The sequence below is a fragment of the Dysidea avara genome, chromosome 3 (genome assembly GCF_963678975.1).
Source record: "Dysidea avara chromosome 3, odDysAvar1.4, whole genome shotgun sequence".
NCBI lineage: Eukaryota > Metazoa > Porifera > Demospongiae > Dictyoceratida > Dysideidae > Dysidea > Dysidea avara.
Genome location: NC_089274.1, coordinates 27682505 through 27707832, shown reverse-complemented (window position 1 = coordinate 27707832; position 25328 = coordinate 27682505). Strand labels below are relative to the sequence as shown.

At 35.7% G+C, this 25328-nt stretch overlaps 1 protein-coding gene across 1 annotated transcript in view; it reads left to right on the top strand.

Annotated features, from left to right (window-relative positions):
- The first annotated feature begins 446 nt into the window (after positions 1 to 446).
- LOC136251599 (uncharacterized) overlaps positions 447 to 25328 on the top strand; it is a 33081-nt gene continuing 8199 nt past the window's right edge. Inside the window, exons 1-9 of the mRNA XM_066044058.1 lie at positions 447 to 477; positions 530 to 610; positions 13993 to 14247; positions 14309 to 14554; positions 15181 to 15459; positions 15514 to 15774; positions 15931 to 16257; positions 16376 to 16426; positions 16485 to 16819. Coding sequence (XP_065900130.1) covers positions 447 to 477; positions 530 to 610; positions 13993 to 14247; positions 14309 to 14554; positions 15181 to 15459; positions 15514 to 15774; positions 15931 to 16257; positions 16376 to 16426; positions 16485 to 16819 — 1866 coding nt within the window. The remainder of the gene's footprint in view (positions 478 to 529; positions 611 to 13992; positions 14248 to 14308; positions 14555 to 15180; positions 15460 to 15513; positions 15775 to 15930; positions 16258 to 16375; positions 16427 to 16484; positions 16820 to 25328) is intronic.

The following is a 25328-nucleotide window of genomic DNA, read 5'->3' as shown; positions in this document are numbered from 1 at the left end:
ACTGGTAATATGGGTAATATAGGTAATATGGGTAATATAGGTAATGTGGGTAATACGGGTAATATGGGTAATATAGGTAATGTGGGTAATATGGGTAATAGAGGTAATACGGGTAATACAGGTAATATGGGTAATATAGGTAATACTGGTAATATAGGTAATATGGGTAATATAGGTAATATGGGTAATATAGGTAATATGGGTAATACGGGTAATATAGGTAATAAGGGTAATACCGGTAATACTGGTAATATGGGTAATACGGGTAATATGGGTAATACAGGTAATATGGGTAATACGGGTAATACAGGTAATATGGGTAATACTGGTAATATGGGTAATATGGGTAATGTAGGTAATATGGGTAATGTAGGTAATGTATTATGGGTAATGTAGGTAATATGGGTAATACGGGTAATGTAGGTAATGTGTGTAATTTAGGTAATATGGGTAATACTGGTAATATGGGTAATGTAGGTAATATGGGTAATGTAGGTAATTTGGGTAATATAGGTAATATGCCGTGTAGGTACTATGGGTAATGCGGGTAATACTGGTAATACTGGTAACATGGGTAATGGAAGTAATACTGATAATATGGGTAATATAGGTATTGTAGGTAATAATTATGAGTAATACGGGTAATATGGATAGTACTGGTAATGTATTGGTTATGCATGCAGGTAATATGTGTAATATGGATCTGGTAGTGTGAGAAATACGGATAATATGGGGGTAAATAATAGTTATACGGGTGCACTATCGGGTCTATGAAATTTATATACCCATGCAAAGGTCTGAATCTGTAGCGCATGATCAAAGCGAAGGAGCTATTACATGCTATATGGGCCTAAGGGTTTATAAGTTTTATAGACTACCATATTATATATAAATAACTGCTTTAGACTGTATTTTACATTACACTCAGATTACTTCCTTGTCAATGAATGGCTGTTTCTGCTGTAGATGGTCAAAAGTGGCTGGTTTTCTGCTGGCAAATGGTGACCCATTACACTTCGTTTTCAGCTATGCTCCACCCGTAACACAGCAATACAAATGAAGAACAGTATGAGAAGCATTTCTGCAATCAATTCAGTTGAAATGGAAAATAAACGTGATAAGTATGCTAGCTTTCAGAGCAGGGGCTAAAAATGGGGCTAGTTGTGGCCAAAAAGCTACTTGTAAATGACTGGATAATGTTGTCACTAAGGAAATGACAGAATTTAAAATTTCAAGGCAGTCTCAAATAAATTTTTAGCAAATATCACAATAATTTAATTATGTCCCAAATACCTGTTTAATGCCCACCTTGTGGTCATCTGAATTTTCAAATGGCACTTGTCCTCTTTGCCGCTGGTCCCTTCAATGTACTAGAGGAATTTGACTAAAAGTACCACAAGATCCACTCTTGAGATAGTCATTTTCAAAACTTTTCTGGTCTACACTTTGAATTGCCTTAAAATCCAAGTAGTTTTAAGTTTCTTTCTTACAGTCCACTATAAAATTTTAAAAAATTCTAATAAAACAAGGCTTGCATGTACACAATTCTTATTCTTAAATTTTAGTCCCTCCAGCTTGCTTTTTATTAAAATACTTCCAGATCTCAATCATTTCTCTAAAATTGCTTCCAAATTCAACGTTGCCACACTCACCTATGTTTCAAAAATTCCCTCCTCAAGACCCCACTACAGTCCCTACAGTTCTCCTCTTTACTTGCACTTTGTCACACAAGCCCTCTCTTTCTTTACTTTAACTGTTTGGGCAATCATGGCAATACCACTCCCCTGGTCTCAGATTAGCTACAGCCGGCTAGTTGTAAAAATAGTAAAAATAGTTTTTAGCCACTGTAGCGAGGGAATCTGCATTACACTATCATGAATCAACACCTTCAGTACTTTTGTTGTAAAGCCTTAATAAATGAACTTGGTTCCATTTGGGGTTGAAGGCAATAGGACAAATACATGTGAAGTTATGATCAGTCAAACAAAGGAATATAAGACCTTTTTTACAGATTTTATCACATACACACTTTATGTACTCATGAGGTGTACCTTGATGATACACATGTGATACATTTTCATGTACTCATGAGGTACATCTTACTGACACCAAGAGTCTAAAATAGAGACGAAAGTGTCTAATACAGCATTTGTCCATCAATAATGGGTCTATTAAGTTAAAAGTATTTATTGCTCCTGTATGACCACATCCTTGTTAAGAAGGGAGGAGGGTTTACAAGGCTTCTGTCAAAACTCACTAGGCTTCTTTGAAATGAATATAGATAATATGTGGTCATACAGGACAGAGTAGACATTCTCTTTTCTTTCATGGACTTTTGATGAATACACATGTGATACACACTTGATTTGTACCTTAATGATACACATGTGATACACACTTCGTATACCCATGATGTGCACCTTAATGATACACCTATGATGCACTCATGATGTGCACCTTAATGATATACATGTGATGCACACTTCATATGCTCATGATATGTGCACCGTAATGATACACCTATGATGTACTCACGATGTGCACCTTAATGATACACATGTGATACATACTTCATGGCCTCATGATGTGCACCTTAATGATACACATATGACACACACTTCATGTGCTCATGATGTGCACCTTAATGATACACATGTGATACACACTTCATGTACTCATGATGTGCACATGTGATACACACATCATGTACTCATGATGTGCATCTTAATGATGCACTTGTGATACACACTTCATGTACTCATGATGTGCACCTTAATGATGATACACCTATGATGTACTCATGATGTGCACCTTACTGATACACATGTGATACACATTTCATGTGCTCATGATGTGCACCTTAATGATACACCTATGATGTATTCATGATGTGCACCTTAATGATACACATATGATATATACACACTTCATGTGCTCGCAATGTGCACCATAATGATACACATATGATACACACTTTATGTACTCATGATGTGCACCTTAATAATACACATGTGATACACACTTCATGTACTCATGATGTGTACATGTGCTACATACTTCATGTACTCGTGATGTACACCTTAATGATGCACATGTGATACACACTTCATGTGCTCATGATGTGCACCTTAATGATACACCTATGAAGTACTCATGATGTGCACCTTAATGATACACATGTGATGTACTCATGAGCTTAATGCTACAGATATTATGTGATACACACTTCATGTACTCATGAGGTATGCTGTAATGACACCAAGAGTCTACAATTGAGTAGAAAGTGTCTAATACAGCATTTGTCCATCAATAATTAGAAGTGTTGATTGTTCCTGTATGACCACATTTTATTTATGCTCTTTTCAAAGAAGCTTTGTTATGAAGGGAGGAAGGGTTTAAAGGGCTTCTGTCAAAACTCACTAGGCTTCTTTGAAATGAATAAGATAAAATGTGGTCATACAGGACAGAGTAGACATTCTCTTTTCTTTCATGGACTTTTGATGAATACACATGTGATACACACTTGATTTGTACCTTAATGATACACATGTGATACACACTTCATATACCCATGATGTGCACCTTAATGATACACCTATGATGTACTTACGATGTGCACCTTAATGATGCACATATGATACACACTTCATGTGCTCATGATGTGCACCTTAATGATGCACCTATGATGTACCCATGATGTGCAGCTTAATGATACATCTATGATGTACTCATAATGTGCACCTTAATGGTGCACTTGTGATACACACTTCATGTACTCATGATGTGCACCTTAATGATACACCTATGATGTACAAATGATGTGCAGCTTAATGATACATCTATGATGTACTCATAATGTGCACCTTAATGATGCAATTGTGATACACACTTCATGTACTCATGATGTGCACCTTAATGATACACTTGTGATACACACTTCATATACTCATGATGTGCACCTTAATGATACACTTGTGATACACACTTCATGTACTCATGATGTGCACTTTAATGATACACTTGTGATACACACTTCATGTACTCATTTTATGCACTTTAATGATACACTTGTGATACACACTTCATGTACTCATGATGTGCGCCTTACTGATACACTTGTGATACACACTTCATGTACTCATGATGTGCACCTTAATGATACACCTATGATGTACAAATGATGTGCAGCTTAATGATACATCTATGATGTACTCATAATGTGCACCTTAATGATGCACTTGTGATACACACTTCATGTACTCATGATGTGCACCTTAATGATACACCTATGATGTACCCATGATGTGCAGCTTAATGATACATCTATGATTTACTCATAATGTGCACCTTAATGATGCACTTGTGATACACACTTCATGTACTCATGATGTGCACCTTAATGATACACCTGTGATACACACTTCATGTACTCATGATGTGCACCTTAATGATACACTTGTGATACACACTTCATGTACTCATGATGTGCACCTTAATGATACACTTGTGATACACACTTCATGTACTCATGATGTGCACTTTAATGATACACTTGTGATACACACTTCATGTACTCATGATGTGCACTTTAATAATACGCATGTGATACACACTTCATGTACTCATGATGTGCACCTTACTGATACACTTGTGATACACACATCATGTACTCATGATGTGCACCTTAATGATACACATGTGATACACACATCATGTACTCATGATGTGCACCTTAATGATACACTTGTGATACACATTTCATGTGCTCATGATGTGCACTTTAATGATACACTTGTGATACACACTTCATGTACTCATGATGTGCACCTTAATGATACACTTGTGATACACACTTCATGTACTCATGATGTGCACCTTACTGATACACATGTGATACACATTTCATGTGCTCATGATGTGCACCTTAATAATACACATGTGATACACACTTCATGTACTCATGATGTGCACCTTAATGATACACCTATGATGTACTCATGATGTGCACCTTACTGATACACATGTGATACACATTTCATGTGCTCATGATGTGCACCTTAATAATACACATGTGATACACACTTCATGTACTCATGATGTGCACCTTAATGATACACTTGTGATACACACTTCATGTGCTCATGATGTGCACCTTAATGATACACCTATGATGTACTCATGATGTGCACCTTAATGATACCCATGTGATACACACTTCATGTACTCATGAGGTATACCTTACTGATACACATGTGATGTACTCATGAGATGTGCTTTAATCATTATACATGAATGGATTTATAAAAAGTAACCACTAACTAGTGTAAGAAATAATTTAAAAAATTATAACATTCATGAGCCGGAATACTGAGAGATTGCTGAAAAAGTAAAGAAACAGGAGTCAAACAAGCCAGTATGTTAAACACTCAGAGATCTCTATTTGAATTCAATTAAACATTTATACATTATCAGTACTTATCTCACCTGATTTAAGGAGAAACTACTATTTTTCATTAGTTTCTACCATATATATATAGCTATATACATTGAGTCCAAAATTAATAGAGATCTCCGTGTGTTTACATGCTGGTTTCTTTGACCCTTGTTTCTTTACTTTATTTAGCAATCTCTATTCTTATGTTTTAAAATTATTACACTAGTAAGTATGCATGTGGTGCAACCTACATGTATGAGATACAAACCATACATCATGTCACTGACTTATAAGGTACACAATACATATAGAGGACAAGTTTAGTACTAATGTTTGCATGTCAAATCAAATTTTTGCATGCATGACTTTACATATTTCAGTAAAACAAACTTGCTGTTCTTTACAACTACTATACACCGATTTTCATGTCCGTTATCCTGCTGATCGAAACACATGTGTGTAGCACAAACATTTTGAATGTGCGCACTAACAGCAGCTGCTAAATCTCAGCTGCTAAATCACAGCTGCTAAATCACAGACATCGTGTCACATGTGCATGCATGAATTTGAACAGGACAACGAACTTCAAAACTGGTGTACTGGCAGGGCAGTTTACATTAATTTTATAGACTTATACTATATTCATGGTCATTACTGTAGTGCATTCATTGTTTTATCTCCTAGCAACTTAAGTAAGGTCAATTATTGTTAGTAATCAACCAAATTAGCACACTACAACCCATAGGGTTCCATTTTGATTTGACAACAGTAATCTGTCATACCCAAATGCCATTATCCTAACAAATCCTGGATGACTGCCCATTAGCTACAATCATCTCTGAAGAAATGTACATAAACCCATAGGTATTTAAAATATATGAGAATGCAAAATAAATGTGTACAATGAAATACACACCACAAGCATGTACACGGCATTAGGTACATACTACATGTAATGTTGAGGTACATGTACATGTGCCGTAACTTTTGTATTAAAGAGAGACACTACTAAGTTTGCTTCACACACAAAGTGTTAATGATGGTTGTTTTCTGCTTCCACAGTTTTTGGTTTAGATGTGTTTGTGGTTGCTATACAGTGCTTACATAAAACTGTCTTTAGGAGTGGTTCTGATCTATCAGTTAATTTAGATATGTTTGAGAAAATTGCAATCTCTACAATTTTGTAACTATTTTTTAAAATTTTTGTCCTACAACTTTGCAATCTGCTATGTAATACATCAAAAATATGGTCAGAGTATATTTTCTTCAAATAAAATCATACTAACTGGCTCAGTGGCCACTGATCTGTACTTACCATTAGGTTGAATAAAAGCAACCTACCTAGGGCTTCAGTAAAGGGGCCCAGAATCATAAGTTCATAAGTTAGAAATACTACAAAGCCAATTGTCTTTCTACACAGCTACATATAGCTACTGTGTGTTATGACAACCAATTGTAAGTATTTGCAGACCACAGTAATACAGCTATGAATAGTTTTCATACAGCACTGACAGTGTAGCTGCGGTAATATGGACGGTCTTCTACCAAGCAATGTCTCTGTATGAAGTAATAAGCAATAAGCATTGCATGGTTGCTCATGGCCCCCCTAAATCTTGTTCACCTAGGGCTCCAAGGATACTATACAAGACCAGCCCAATATCTTTATCATATTACCATTAGTACCAGTATATCCCAGATTACTCATATTAGTAGCATTACCAATGTCACCATGCAGTATTACACATGTTGCCAGGATTTTACCTATATTACCCATATCATCATTATTACCCGTATTACCAGTATGCATGGGTTCACCAGCCATAATTACAATGCAAAAAGTTAACAAACAAGTATAAGGAAAACATTAGTTGGATTAGGGATCAAAAAAGTTGTGAAACAAATGAATCACAAAAAGTTGTGAAACAAGAGAGGTTGCCTATACCTGCAGACATACTAGTGGACATTAATCCCTGATTCTATCATGGTTATAATAGACTGAATTAGGGATTAAACGTCCACTAGTATATATCTCTGCAGGTATAAGTGTAATTGTATGGTTCGGTTTGTTCACTTTGGATTGAGCAGCAGTTTTCAGATAGGTCTCACTGGCATCCTGAATAGAAGCTAATCGTATTACTTGAGATAAAGGCCCATGTAAGTCTAGAAGTTTCTTTGACACTCATTTGAACTAGTGATGAAGAGTCATGAGATACAGCAATAAACACACTTGATGACAACTACATAATTCAATTTTTTCAATATTTTTGTATAGTAGAATGTCTTGATGTGAATTTTGAAGAGAATAATTTATTCTGAAATTACAAACCCTTCAAAAATAACCCACTATATGGTATACTGGTAATCCTAGCATCACTGTACAAGTAGAAGGAAAAATTAAAATAGAAGTAGTGAAACAAGCGAATATATAGTAATACGGTCTAGATTTGCTTTAGCTTATGGAAATAAGGAATGATTCATCATTTTACAAAACAGCATTGTGTGTCAGGAATCCCAGGAGGTTCAGTCAGCACATGAAAGTCCAAATATAAAGTAATAAGCATCAAAAGCAAAATGTTGGATAGTTTGAACCCAATGGAACTCCAGTGGTATGATGTTCAAGGGATAATTAATGAATAGATAGCAAACTTCTAACTAACTGTTTCCAAAAAGTATTACTAGATGATGTTGTGTCTCTGTTTGTACTAGTGTCCCAGTTCTAGACTCACTACTTTTCTTTATTTACATAAACAATTTGCCAGATGTTGTTAAACATAGTACTATGCGACTATTGGCAAATGGTTGTATTATTTCCAGACAAATGTGAACAAGACTCTTACCTATTCCAAGAAGATGTAAATGCAATTGCCAAATAGGCCTCCATGTGGCTCAGGAAATTTATTGTATCTAAAAGTTGTTTTCTACAATGTACTGAAGCTAAACTGTACCAAGTGGATACAACATACCATGTACCCACTAATATCTGCAGACCACTGCAAGTACTTAGGGGTTACTCTACAATCAATCTTATCTTAAATTGGATAAGCACATCAGAGAGAAAGTGATAAATGCCAATTCTACTTTAGATTTGATACATAAGAATATTAAAGTTTCTTCAACTCACGTAAGCAAAGTTGCCTAAAAAGCTCTGGTGAGAGCCAAATTAGAGTACGCATCTACTGTGAAGTCACCATGGCAAATGGAAAAATTATCTTATCAATGATTTTGAAAATGTTCAGCGTCACTCAGCTCATTATGTATGCAATGACTATGACTATACCTCTGGTGTAAGTGAAATGATTGATGCCCTAAAATGGGAAACCTTAGAAGACTAATGTGTAAAAGCCAGTTTACTTATGTTCTATTAAATCTTTCACAAACTTGGCAAGAATCCCATTTAACCAGTATGTTCAACTATCTACTGTAACCACTACACAGCACAGTAAGTTTTACAAGTTGATACCAATGTCTAGTAGAAAACATTCTACCAAGCATTCAGTTTTATCTAGAACTATCCCTGTGTAGGATCAGTTTCTTGAAGAAATAGTTCAACTGACTCCTTTAAATGTATACTAGATAACTTTAAATCATTATTGTAATTGAACAAATTTTCTCTTTCTGTGCACAGTCTTTGGTGAGCGAATAATAATAATGGTTCATAATATACCATCGGAAAGACGAGGTCAGCCATTCTTACTAGGTGCGGATGAACTGGATGAACAAGTGAAGTGCTATGCCAGGGATGTCAGCTGGAAAGAAAGATGCATAGACACTTATTGCTTGTGCAGAAGCCATGGTCAAAAGTGTTGCATGGTGCACGTGGACTGATTGATCTCTCAGAGAGCTGGTCCAAGTCTCTCCTTGGGTGTATACGTATTGGGTATGTTAAACAAAAGTCAACTCATTAAATTCTCAGAGCTAGAGCCTGTCATTTCAAGGAACTTAAAACAGCAATACTATCTTGACAGAAGGACTGCAGTACAGATAGCACATCCTTTGAATACTGCCTTGGGCCAGTAACTCAGCATACTAATATGGCACACAATTAGATTTACATTTTCTGCAGTACATGTTCTATGTACCATGTGGGTTCCACTCATCACTGTCACAAAAGTCTGTATGATTAGTATATAGTTTCTGGATAATCTATTATTATCTTAATAAATATGATAGCCTCATACTACATCATTAATTGAAAACGCTATCCAACTCAATGCCATCATGAATCCTGGAGGTCACTCACAGTGGTAGCATATGACAGCAAACACAATCACTTGATGGTGATCCATCGTATCAAGTGCCATTGGGGTTTAGGCATTCCAGTATCCGAGCTTTGTAACAGGAAAAATTTTCTGTAGATTCCCCAATAGCACTCTGGCACAAAATAACAAAGTGCATTTAACCCGTGATTGCGACCTGAAACATTGTATAGGGTTTCTGATCATTGTGAAAACCATAGGTCTTGTGTGTGCAAGCTCATTACTTTCTTTGTGTCGTATTAAACACTTTTACAGTTTTGTAGTGTATGTAGAAGACTACAAAAAATGTGCAGTCAGACTGAAGTACTGACTAATGATCAATTCAAGTGGGTAGTTGTTTTGTTCAGGCTGGCAATTTTCATTCAGGTAGGTAGTTGCTCTTTACAGGCTGGCAATTTTCAGGTACACCCACATTACTTATATTGCGCACCTGCATTACCGATATTACCTGTATTACCCATATTACCGATATTACCTGACAGTGTATTACCGATATTACCAGTATTACCCACATTACCCGTATTACTCATATTACCTGTATTACCCATATTACCCGTATTACCCATATTACCAGTATTACTCATATTACCCATATTACCAGTATTACCCATATTACCCGTATTACCAGTATTACCCATATTACCCGTATTACCCATATTACCAGTATTACCCATATTACCCGTATTACCCATATTACCAGTATTACCCACATTACCCATATTACCCGTATTACTCATATTACCTGTATTACCCATATTACCCATATTACCCGTATTACCCATATTACCAGTATTACTCATATTACCCATATTACCAGTATTACCCATATTACCTGTATTACCCATATTACCAGTATTACCCATACTACCCGTATTACCCATATTACCAGTATTACCCATATTACCCGTATTACCCGTATTACCCATATTACCATTATTACCCATATTACTCCTATTACCCGTATTACCCATATTACCCGTATTACCCATATTACCAGTATTACTCCTATTACCCGTATTACCCATATTACCCGTATTACCCATATTACCAGTATTACCAATATTACCCGTATTACCCATATTACCAGTATTACCCATATTACCCGTATTACCCATGTTACCCATATTACCAGTATTACCCATATTACCCGTATTACCCATATTACCCATATTACCAGTATTACCGGCATTACCCATATTACCCGTATTACCCATATTACCAGTATTACCCCTATTACCCGTATTACCCATATTACCAGTATTACCCATATTACCCGTATTACCCATATTACCAGTATTACCCCTTTACCCGTATTACCCATATTACCCGTATTACCCATATTACCCATATTACCCGTATTACCCATATTACCCATATTACCAGTATTACCCATATTACCCGTATTACCCATATTACCAGTATTACCCCTTTACCCGTATTACCCATATTACCCGTATTACCCATATTACCCATATTACCCGTATTACCCATATTACCCATATTACCAGTATTACCCATATTACCCGTATTACCCATATTACCAGTATTACCCATATTACCCGTATTACCCATATTACCAGTATTACCCATATTACCCGTACTACCCATATTACCCGTATTACCAATATTACCAGTATTACCCATATTACCCGTATTACCCATATTACCCGTATTACCCATATTACCAGTATTACCCATATTACCAGTATTACCCATATTACCCGTATTACCCATATTACCAGTATTACCCATATTACCAGTATTACCCATATTACCCGTATTACCCATATTACCAGTATTACCCATATTACCCTTATTACCCGTATTACCCATATTACCCATATTACCCATATTACCCGTATTACCCATATTACCAGTATTACCCATATTACCAGTATTACTCATCTTACCCGTACTACCCATATTACCCATATTACCAGTATTACCCATATTACCCGTATTACCCATATTACCAGTATTACCCATATTACTCCTATTACCCGTATTACCCATATTACCCGTATTACCCATATTACCCATATTACCCGTATTACCCATATTACCAGTATTACCCATATTACCCGTATTACCCATATTACCAGTATTACCCATATTACCAGTATTACCCATATTACCCGTATTACTCATATTACCAGTATTACCCATATTACCAGTATTACCCATATTACCGGTATTACCCAAATTACCCGTATTACCCATATTACCAGTATTACCCATATTACCCATATTACCCGTATTACCCATATTACCAGTATTACCCGTATTACCCATATTACCCATATTACCCATATTACCAGTATTACCCGCATTACCCATATTACCCGTATTACCCATATTACCCGTATTACCCATATTACCAATATTACCCATATTACCCGTATTACCCATATTACCAGTATTACCCATATTACCCGTATTACCCATATTACCAGTATTACCCATATTACCCGTATTACCCGTATTACCCATATTACCCATATTACCAGTATTACCCATATTACCCGTATTACCCATATTACCAGTATTACCCATATTACCCGTATTACCCATATTACCAGTATTACCCATATTACCCGTATTACCCATATTACCAGTATTACCCATATTACCAGTATTACCCATATTACCGGTATTACCCATATTACTCATATTACCGGTATTACCCATATTACCCATATTACCCGTATTACCCATATTACCAGTATTACCCGTATTACCCATATTACCCATATTACCCGTATTACCCATATTACCCATATTACCAGTATTACCCATATTACCAGTATTACCCATATTACCCGTATTACCCATATTACCCGTATTACCCATATTACCAGTATTACCCATATTACCCGTATTACCCATATTACCCATACTACCCATATTACCAGTATTACCCATATTACCCGTATTACCCATATTACCCATATTACCAGTATTACCCATATTACCAATATAATACCATTTATTACCATAGGGTATTAGTATTACATCATAATGATGTAATATAAGGACATGATACACATAGACAGACCCATTTTTGTTACAATTTTTTGTCTTTCATTTTTGCCAGCAATTTTATTTCACTCCAAAATTTTAGCTACTTATGCAAAATAAGTAAAATAACCATTCCAATAATTTTCATTTATCTTGAGATCATTCCTCCAAAATTACTTAAACAGTACACCTACGTAATGTAATGTATGTATACTCAAACTGCGGCTGCACATTATTTGAATAAAAAATTGTTATTAGAATAATTGGCAAAGTTCAACTAATGGTTTCTTACCCTAACATTGTGTTTATTTCTCTGTGTTAATCTCACACAAATTCACTTTAATTATCTGGTCACTAGATAGTTTTCAGGAGTTTGAACAGCTAATGGTTCACTGTAATAATTTTAGCATCAGTAACATATATATATATATATACTTCCAAGAACTGTGATATGATTGAATTATATTGTAATTAATGAGAAAGCATCATGTTTTCTAGGACCAGCTGTATGTAATCAAATGATATCACAGTTCTGAGTGTCAATATTAATCTTGTGTACAGGCAGGTTTGTATGTATTTGTTCCTAACAAGCTTCCTTTTTTCCCAGCTTTGTTTTTGTACTTTACGAATATCTGGGATGAATTATTTATAGGGTACTATACAGCACAAACCATTGTTCATTGAATACAGCATTACTAAAGCATTGCAGCGAATACACTACAAGCTACTACCAATAATCAACCTATCACTTATGCAGTGTCAGTCACTGAAATTCTCATGCAACATGTTGCCTAAGAGTAGTGCTAGTAGTGTAGAGTAGATTCAGCATTTGAACATTGCTTTATGCATGCTCTCTCTTGGAAACTCACAATCACACATATACATGCTTGCTGACATGCAAATGCACTTACATGCAAAGCCTAAAGCCCATGACAGCCATGTGAAACACAGCTATTGCCACCCAGTAAACCAGTGCTGGGATGCCTTTGCACCACTCAGCCACTAAAGCCTTGTACAGGAAAATTCTTCTGGCAGGACTAGTAACTCGTAGGAGGACTGTCCAGGTGTGACGGAGAGAGGTTGTGGAACCTGAAGTTTTACAATGATCGAGACAAGTGCTATCCAATGCTACTTATCATATTTACTCAGAATGTACACTATTATTAATTAACCATTTCTTTTTCAGTCTTAAACTACACACATACACTACAGTAGTACTGAAAATAAACAGTATCGTAAAACTATGTCACATTTACTCATACTTGAAATTTGGTATATACACAGGTGAAATGGCAACTAAACAGATAATAACTGCAGCACTAGGGTCTGATGTATATTTGGAATGTCCTAATCACAACAGCACTATCTCATGGGCTATTAACCTTTTTTATCACATTAATTTCACTACTGCATTGTCATATAGTCAAAATATGTCAGGTATGGTCATTTACAATATAACCTCAAAAGAAAAAGGAGATTATACTTGTTATTCTGAAGAAGATGCTATTGGATATGCAATGATTAAAGTGATTACAGAAAGTATGATAATAATAATAATAATCTGTACAACTGTAAGCAGATATGCTGTAATTTGATGCAGGGCCTTCACAAATTCAGAAGGTGTTAGTGAATGTCAGTGAACAAGTAGTACTCGATTGTACTGTGTCATCTTTAACAGGTCCAGTGTACAACTGGTCCATCCCAGACACCTGTTCATCTTGTTCACACACCAACAATGATAATGTTATGATCTTCACTGCTAATATTACTGACAGTGGGGAATATGCCTGTGAGGCCAAGAACGAATATGAAAGAGTCTTGATGATCTTTACACTCAATGTTACAGGTAAACAAAACTTTGCATATGTGTGTGAGATAAGGTTACAATAGCATGAGTATATTATACTATGTACAATACCCTATAAACAGACACCATTTTTTACAATAATCTGTACATTGTTTATACTGACATAATGCATACATGTAAAGCACATTGTGCTTTATACATGTATACATTATGTCAGTATAAACAATGCTCAAATTAGTGACATGTTTTAAAAGTATTCTGAAAATTTTTTAATGACATTGAATAATTCCATGTATCAAATTAACCAAGCATGTATACATTCATTCTTGAAACTAGAAAAAATGATACCACAGTCCACTTTGTCTTCAAACTTTGAGTGTTTTTGTATAAATTGTTGAATTAGTAACTAAATGCAGAGCTCTATTTTATTTAAGAATACACAGATCATTCTTAATAAATAGTCACTGAGATAATTCATTTGGATTTATTGTGAACCCCAAGAGAAATATGATGCACTGTAGTAGTAGCTTGCATTATGTAATTCTGTTACATCGATCAAGGCATCAGACAAGTAGATAAATATACAACTCTAAATACTTAATAGTAGTGTGTAGAGTTGTATACTGGAGATTTTATATATGATGCACATGTTATCTCATACACAGTTTATCCAACATTTGCATTTAGTGACCAGTTGGTTATTGTACAAGAGAGAGTTGCTCTAAGAAAATTAGATGTATTTATAAATTGTTCAGTTAATTATGGGACAAAATACAGCACTGCTTCATGGCAACTTGATAATGAACCATTGTGGGTCAATGAAACATCAAAATACTGCCAAAATACATCTGGTGTAATGATTAAGAATGTGACTGCAGAGGATGAAGGAAATTACACATGTTCTGTTGGCCAACTTAAGGCAACCGTGTTAGTAAAGGTTAAATGTAAGTGCGTGTTGTCACAATTGTCTGGTGTAACTAGATGTCTACTTAACTTAGGGCCTCCAGAATTAACAATTACACAAAACCAGACAGTTTTGGTGAATCTCAGTGAACAAGTGGTACTCAATTGTACTGTGTCATCTTCACCAGATCCAGTGTACAACTGGTCCATCCCAGACACTTGTTCATCTTGTCCACACATCAACAATGATAGTGTTACAATTTTCACTGCTGATATTACTAATAGTGGGAAATACGTCTGTGAAGCTAGCAATGAATATGGAAGCATACAGAGAAGGTTTACTGTCCATGTCATGTGTAAGTAGCAATAAGTTTAGATACCTGTCGTCTCTTCATACATCATTGTTACTGTGAAAATAAACTACAGACAATAAATATAGTACATACATTTTGCAACACTAAATTATGCAATTGTGAAAATTAGCTATCGATGCATACTTCTCTCACACACAGCAAAACCACTGATTAGTAGAAACACTGTGCCAATTTTCAGAGATTACAACAGAGAGAATAGCAATGTGATGCTTAGCTGTAATGTTTCCTATGCTCATCCATCTCCTAAAATCACTTGGAATATGATGGTCAAATCATCCAGAGTTTATCAGAAATTAGAACAAAATTCTACAGGGAAATACATAATGCACAATAATGGAAGCATTGAAGTGTATTATCGATTTATATTAGAAAGTGACCACTTAATATTCATGTGTACAGCAGCCAATAAGTATGGGTCTGCTGAAAATGTATTTCATCTCTGGGATCATGAGGTCTTTAATCAAGGTTTGTTGATATTTAAGCATGTATGGATGACATATATACTGTAACAGCATTACTGATGTACATATTTGAGCATATATATCCTTGTTTATCTGTTGATGTTGTTTATGCTATATGATAGAACAAACACTTTTACTATATCAAAGTTCAAAACTGTCAAGATGCTACCAATGTAAGTGAAACATGCATATATGTACAGGAATAACAAACAGCTTATCGTTAGGGGCCAGATAAAGTTTTTAATGAATTGCGACAATGGTTTGGTGTTGTTTGTGAATGTAATGGACACAACAACTTGTATGATCCTGAACTGGCTTGTGTTGATGGTATCACTGCCAGTGTCACCACTAGTGTTCATCCTGATGGTAGCAGAACTGCTACCATGTTGATTGATTTAGTGAAATCTGAACTTCAAGAAAGAAGGGTTAAACTTCTATCTGGATGGATAGTTTGTCTTAGCCCTGACTGTGAATACAATGGCAGTGGTATAGGGTCTGGAGTACTTGGACAGAATTTCATCATTTTGTATGTGAAAAATTTAATAAACTGCCAAATAGTCATCAATGTAAGTTGCATTTACTAAGCTTAATAAGTTGTATAAAACTGGGAGTATATGCACCTCATAACTCTTTTAAAAACTATTATTGCATAGCCGGTATATGTTGTGGTTAAATCTTGCCCTTTAGTTCCACAGATTTGTGAATGCAATCACAAATTATTATTTTATATCTATATAAAAAGCTGTCTGTCTGTCTATTTATCCATCTACTTCATAACACTGCTAACTTAACAACCAATGCATGTATTGGTTTAACAAAATTAAGCGCTCATCATCTGGCACCTCCAAGTTTGTTGTTACAAATTGCTATGTGCTTTTGTTCCTTCCCTGTAGTGCCATGAAGACGGGAGTGTAGAGCCAAAGCTCAGCGAAATTCTTTTATAAATCACATGCATGACCACAGTAAACACCTATGCCATTCAACTTGATCATGCATTTATAAATACCTTTTAGTTGGCTCCTACAAATATGTGCAGCTGGCTTAGTGGTCAGATCATGTGATTCATGATCACAATCCTGTGTGTGGGTGTGGGTTCAAATCCACAGAAATTTCATTTTCCTTTTTTTTTTCTGTTTAGCCAACCTTTTTGTTCACCTTTTTTCCTTTTTTCAGAACCTTTTTGTTACACGTTTTTTCCATTATGACACCTTTATCTCTCATTGTGTACCTTCCTTTTTCAAAACACCTCATGTTTTACTGTGTCACCAAGAGTTAATACCTCTAATATGTTAACTGTTAGTTTCACTGAGCAGCTCTTTAGTGTAGGTAGGATATAGACAGGAATGCAGGTATTACTTAGTTAAGTAGGTTATATATGTCAACTCATTTAAAATATATACATGTGTTGTATTATTTAAAGGAATAACTATTATATCACTATCACTAGCTGTACCATGCATAACCACTTTTTATATGCCTACCAAACACCTCAGCACATAGTTTTGACACTCCTGATTTTTGATTCAGGAGAATATCACCATTAGTGAGCAAAATCATGCATGCACTTACAGGTGTGCCAGTTGTTTAGTGTATTGTTTCTACGTCATCTTGTACTATTACATGTGTTTTCTTGTACCTTGTAACTGCCCAGTCAGCACTCTATTATTCTCCAAACAATTTAAGCCTGTTACCAGCTGATACACAACACACCAATACAAAGTCTGCTTTAATTATGTAATAAAATTTAGTTCGACAGTCGCTTGCTACCTTAACATCAACTTGCTTAAAAGCTAATACTCAATGACATTTGTTGTAAGCATGTACAAAAGAAACACTAAAAAGTGTAAGTGTATTTTTGAAAAAGGTAAAGTGAAGAATGACAAAGATTGGCGCATGGCATGAAAAGTCATACACAGTGGAAAAGTAAGTCGTACTGTATATACCTCAGTCCCCTATAATTATGTACCCTGCAGGCTATCAGTATAACTATACTTACAAGAGTGGTTTTAGGGGGGTTTCTGGAACCCTCTGAACTAGCGTGTACCCCTATGATTCATCTGGGTGATAAAAATTACAAAGAGTTTTACATTTTATGGCTCTTTCTATTGGCAAAATTTCATACTTTTACCTTTGAAATCACCTTCACAGCATTGAAAAGCACTGTAGTGACTTTTTTTGGTCTTCAACTTGCAGCTAGGTGGAAGTTGCAATTCCAGAGAACCAGAAACCCCCTCTAAAAATTTCTAGTTCTGCCCCTGACGTAACTTCAGTGACAAAAATCAAGCATGAAATTTTGTATAAACAAACTACTAGTTTGACTTTTGTCTAGGTCCTGATGGAGCCATTTGTAAGAAATAACCTTTCTAGATCTTGTAATATTAATTTACAAATTAATTTTGTGACCACAGTGTCTTGATTTATGCGTATTGTAGCCATATTTCAGCAACCAGACATATTATTCACAAACCCTCTTGTCAGTCCCTCACAAAAGATGTTCTTCTTCATACCTTAGAATTGTTAGTAAGTTCTTATGGTTCTTAATTGGTCTGATTTTTGGTTCATACTGTAGTTTTCAAAAATTGGCATAGGGACAACTCATGTTTCCATGACAACATTTAAATTCCATGTCAATTAATGAGAAGTTAAGCATGCATAAATATTTGATAACAATGGATTAAGAGAAATCAAAACCCTAAATCATGAAAAAGGAAATGTACATGTGGGTTTACGGTATCCTGTAACCTTAATTGGCAAGATGTACTGGGTATAGAGCAGACTGTACAGACAATAATGTGATGTAGAATAATATATTGTGTCGGTAGTATGCCCACAGCCATTTTGAATAAGTGTTAGATCCTTACATCTCATTGCAAAGTTTAATGCTTAGTGATTTTGTCAATGATAGGACAGGTATTCTACTTAGCATAGCTTACACGTGTGTGTTAAGCACATTATCAATATTCCAATAGTCTTTGCTTAGTTCAGCTGTTTAACTTACATGCATTCACACTTGCATCATTTCAATACACCAGCAGGATGGCATAGCACTCATGTACTTTGATAGTGACATCACCTTGCATGCTGCATACATGAATGGTGTTGATGTATCATATAGCTTGCTGATACGTTAGATTATAATATTATGTTATTACAAAAATGTGGAGTTGGTCCGATGATCCTGCATGTAGGGCAGGTACTAATGCTAGTATTATATAAACTAAAAAGCTATCTGTCTGTTTATCGGTCTGTCTGCTTCTTGACGTTGCTAACTCGACAACCAAAGCACATATCATATTGACAAGGGACTTAAGCGCTCATCATCTGGCAACCCCAGGTGTGTTGTTAAAAATCACTACCTGCTTCTGTTCATTCTCTATAAAGTATTGAAGGCATTGGTGTAGAGCAAAACTAGAGCTATATTCCTGTCAAAACCATTAACAAATTGGCAGCCACAGCATTAGTGCATAGCATCGTGGCTTTCAACATGCTGTAGCAGATGAAGGAACACACATAGAAGCTTGCAATAAACTTAGCAATGTAGCCAGATGGTGAGCATTTCATTTTGCATGTGAATTGTGCTGATATGTGCACAGATTGTGCTGGGTATGCATTGTCAATAGCTGACATATGAAAAAGTGAGCCGCAAAAAGACAGCACTGAGAGGATAAAAAGTTACTATTGGCAGGAATCGAACCCTGGACCTTTTGGGCATATAGAGAAAACTTCAGCTGCATTCCATTGCTTACCACACAATAAACAGCTCAGCTGGTAAAGCACCTCCCTGAAGTTGTTGTGGTTACTGCTGTGTAGAGTGTGGGTTCAAATCCAGCCAGTGACAAAACTTTTTTTCCATTGTATATACTTTTTTGGTGAATATATACTTTTTCTAACTCAATTTTTTCATAGTAAGTTCATAGCATCCTGTATATGGAAGCATACAGTAGCATATTTGATCGATACCAAAAATAGCCAAGCTGTGAAAAAAGGTGTGCCATTAAAAAGCCAGGGTGAAAAAGATGCAAAATCAAAGGTGGTGGCCAAGAAATGACTGTGATGGTAGGTTGATAGCAAAAATTTTAATAACGTCAATTCAGGCAAATTTGTGTTACCTTCTCCAAGGTTCACTCAGGATTTGGTACCAATTGTTGTTATTATTTTTTTTTGCCATTAACCTACCATCACAGTCCTTTCTTGGCCACTACCTTTGATTTCACATCTTTTTCACCCTGGCTTTTGGGCCACACCCTTTTTTCCCAGCTTAGCTCAGATATCACTTCCTTTTGGAGTTCCTTTTGCTTGTACTGCAGAAAGGAGAAAGACATCAAGAACTGAGTTCTGTGGATATTTTTATAGTGATGCTTTTTTTTACAAAAATTAATACTATATGAAAATTATCACATGTCCTCTCTCCTACAGGTATACTAGCTTAAAGCAGAAATCTCTACAAAGTAACTTGTTTGTATGCATGCAGCGTGACTTTCAACGTAGCTGGTCAGAATGACTTGTTTTAACTGAAATATGTATCTACAAAGTGACTTGTTTGCAGCTGAATTCTCCACTGGGTGATTTGCTTGTAGCTGAACTCTCTACAGGATGACTTGTATGTAGCTAAACTCCTCACAGGGTGACTTTACTGTAGCTGACACTGTGCAAAAAAAATATGGTTCTGTAATGAAACTTAAATGAAATTTTCAGGAAATGCACAAAATTGTCATAATTCATGTACATTTCCTGAGGTATATTTGTGTATATAATTACCGAAAGATAATTAATTGTGACAATTCCTTACACAATTCTATATACATTCCCTTTAATTCAGGAATTATGCACATTCGGGTATTTCTGACTCAAGGAATAGTCATAATTCGCTATGCACGATATGTTAGGAAACATAATTTTTTGTGCAGTGTGAACTCTATATAGGGTAGTTTGAACTCTCTACTGAATGATTTGTTTGTAGAACTCTCTAAAGTGTGACTTTTTGTGGCTGATTTCTTTTCAAGGTGATTTGTTTAATACTGAATTCTCCACAGGGTGATTAGTTTGTAGTTGAACTTCTACAGAGTGACTTTTTGGTAGTTGAATGCTCTACTGGGTGGTTTTTTATAGCTGAACTCTCCACAGGGTGATTTGTTTGTATTGTGGCTGAACCTTCCAAATGGAAATTTGTTTGCAGCTGAACATCTCCACAGGATGGCTTGTTTGTAGCTAAACTCATTACCAGGTGACTTTTTTATAGCTGAACTCACTACAGTGTGACTTATTTGTAGCTGAACTCTCTACAGGGTGATTTTTTGTTGGCTGAACTTTCTACAGGTTGATTTGTTTGTAGCTGAACTCTTTGCCAAGTGACTTGTTTGTAGTTGAATACCCTAGCAGGTCACCCTGAAGCGAGTTCAGTTGCAAACAAATCACCCTGTGGAGAGATCAACTACAAAAAAGTCACCCCATGGAGAATTCAGCTACAAAAAGATCATCCTGTGGAGAATTCAGCCACAAACAAGTAACTGTAGAGAGTTTAATAAACAAGTCACCTCTTAGGGTATTCAGCTACAAATAAGTCACACTGTAGTGAGATCAGCTACAAAAAAAACCCTGTGAAAGATCAGGTACAAACAAATAGAGTTCAGCCACAAACAAGTCACCTGTAGATTTCAGCTAAAAAGTCACCCTATAGAGAGTTCAGCTGCAAACAAGTCACTCTGTAGAGATTTCAGCTACAAACAATCTCTGTGGAATCTCAGCAACAAACAAGTCACCCTGTAGAGAACTCACTACAGTGTGACTTATTTGTAGCTGAATTCTCTACAGGATGACTTGTTTGTACTTGAACTCTCCACAGGGTGATTTGTTTGTAGGAATTGTAGCTGAAATCTCGAGATTGTGATTTGTTTATTACTAAAGGTGATTTTTTTGTAGCTGAACTCTCTACACGGTGACTTGTTTGTGGCTGAACTCTCCACAGGGTGACTTTTTTAATCTTAAGTCTACAAGTGATCTCCACATGGTAACTTGTTTGTAGCTGACCTCGCTACAGGGTGACTTGTTTTTGGCTGAATTCTCCACAGGGTGATTGTTTGCAGCTGAATTCTCATAAGGGTGACTTGTCTTGTGTGTAGTTGAATTCTCTACAGGATGACTTGATTGTAGTTGAACACTCTTTTGAGTGACTTGTTGTTAGCTAAACTTTCTACATGGTGACTTGATTGTAGCTAATAGCTAATAGAAAGATATATTATGTAGTTGACTGTTCTTTTAGGGTGACTGCGCTATTGGAGTATCTTGATCATGCACTTGTTACACCAACTCTGTGGTTTTTAATTTGATTCCTTGTAAAGATCATTCTAAAATAATTAAGTTACCTATCTACCTATTTTCAGCTGATTTCATTAACTAGTTTGCCTGTTAGGTGTGGCAAGTATTTGTATTAGCAAAACATGACCATGTGCTTTTTACGCATGGTTGGAATTTTTGTTATGACTCCATGACTGTTTGTGTGATTTCTTTCAAACCACAAAAGGTTTTCACTATGATAGTTGCTCCATGTACAAATTGATTTTCAAGTCATTCCTTCAAGTGGTTTACCATGTGGCCGTGACAAAATATTGTTATTGCTTTTTATCAAAATCGCCTTTGTTCTTTATCTGATGTGTACGAAAGTTGGATGAAGTATTCCTGTTTCTGGTCCTGGCTGAGTGCAAAATTGGATGAAGGTGGGAGGGTTTGACCATTATGCCATTATTTATCATATATACAGCTATAAAACATGAAAGACACCTTAATAAGCACTCAAAACAAACCACAAAGCCTCAGAGATTCTATAACTACTAATAATTTTAGTGATATACTATATATGCCTTACATACATCTAGGACAGTTTTACTAACATGCGCCTGTACAATAACTGATGCGGGTGGGGACCAGAAACAGGATTACCACTTGGAATAGCCTAAGTGTTGTAAAAAGAAGGAAAAAATGAAGAACTTAATTACTAAGACGAACTTTGAAGATGCATAATTTTGTAATCTTAGTGCCGGATGGCCTGGCAGATTCAGCTCAAATTTGAAATGGGAGATACCCCACCCTGAGGAAACCTTGGATTACTTAGACAAACATTCAGCCATTTTATTACCATTACAACCAAAATAACTCTATACATAGCACTAGTAAGATCCCAGTTACTGTATTATTCACCAATTAATTGTAGCATCCCTACCTTATCCAAGATATCTCTGGTCTTGAAAGAATACAGCGCCGAGCTACCAACTGAATACATTCTCAATGATTATGTTTCTGATTATAAAACTCGCCTAATCAAACTCAACCTACTACCATTAATGTATATTTATGACCAGTGTGACATTCCGTTCTTTATAAAATCAATTCAAAACCCATCTGATCATTTCAATATCTGGACCTTCATCAATTTCTGTCATCAGGTCTTCTTCCAGTAAAAACTTGAACATGTTTTTACATTATCTGTCAGCAAAGAAACTTTTACTTCAACAGACTTCCTCAAACTTTCTACAGCTTACCAGTAATTGGCTTAACTCAACCTTTTCTTACCATTAAATTTCAACTAACTAAAATCCTATGACAGCATCAATGCAAAACTTTGATCCATTCCAGACAACCAACATAGTTTCCATTTTACATTTCCTTGCAGCGTTGGCTCCAAACATCCCAAGCCACTCAACCTTGATACATTTAGCAGCTAATTGTAATTATATAAACAATAGTAAGTGCTTCATTTTAATGTGTTGTAGTGATGCACCGATACCGATATTAGTATTTTTTTGGTATCAACCATCTTTTGGCGGTATCGGACTGGTATCAGTGAAGCTATAAATGTCCAATACTAATCGATACTTTGTATGATGCCACCTAATTGCTTTTCAAGATGGCAACATACGTAGCGTGTCAAACGGAGTTGAGCAAAAGCTGATATAAGCGGCCATGAATTCTTTTAAAGAAGCCAGCCATTAACATTATTAGTATGTGGAAACAGCAGTAAGCCATGAAATAAAATTCATTGAAGCCATAAATGATTATTGTCCTCATGTTTGATGGCCACAAAACCAGCAAGCTACAGTTTATGAAATTAGTTAATGTGTTTAGTAAGCTAGCCTATCAACTACTATTGAAATTAGCTACTAGCTGTTTTCATGAGTAATGCATCAGTGTGGCAAAGTATTGGTATCGGATCAGTATCAGCCATTTCCATCTAAAATGTACTCGGTATCGGATCAGTAGTGAAAATGTGGTATTGGTGCATCACTAATGTGTTGTGGGGTTTGTTACTTACCAGATTACCTTTAGTTAGCCTTTAGCCAATTATGCTTTGAAAATAGCCTATTATACTTTTGAGCAGTGTTCAAAATTCCAGCCTATTATGCTCAAAATTGTGCTCTTAAAATCAACACTATGCTTTAGAGTTGATTGTTTTATTAGAATATATCAGCCTTTCCTGACTGCTCTATTAGAGTATCTCGATCATATTTCCATGAAGTGTGAATAATCAGTCAATGCCGACATTATACATTTTCATGATATGAAATTCAGTACTAAGGTGTAGTGTGTTCATGTTGTGCTGTATTTATGGCATGCGCATTGCATATTTTAATTGAAAATCGTCCTATTCTGCTGGCATAATGCTTGATGCTTTTGCTAGCCTATTATGCTCACTATGCCAGCGTAATTGGTACAAGCCTACCTTTAGTGCAATTGTACACTAACTCAGTTCTATTGTTGTACAGCCATGTACACCTGTAACATTGTAACATTGCACTATAAAGCTTATAATTAATTAATTAATTAGTTAATTGAAGTTACAACAGCAAAAATGGTTAGTTTCTGGCCAGGCACGATTGAGTGCTACGGATGCATGAAAACAGTGTTTCTTGGTTCCTGTAAAATACACACTTGTCTGTCATGTGCCCGCACTGCATGATTACACTTGTCCACATGACATACTATCATGTGTCTTGATACAGGCCTATAACTGGGGCATTCTGAAAAACCACCCACTTGGAAAAAGGGTCCACAATTTTAGCAAAAAGGTCAACAATTTTTGTA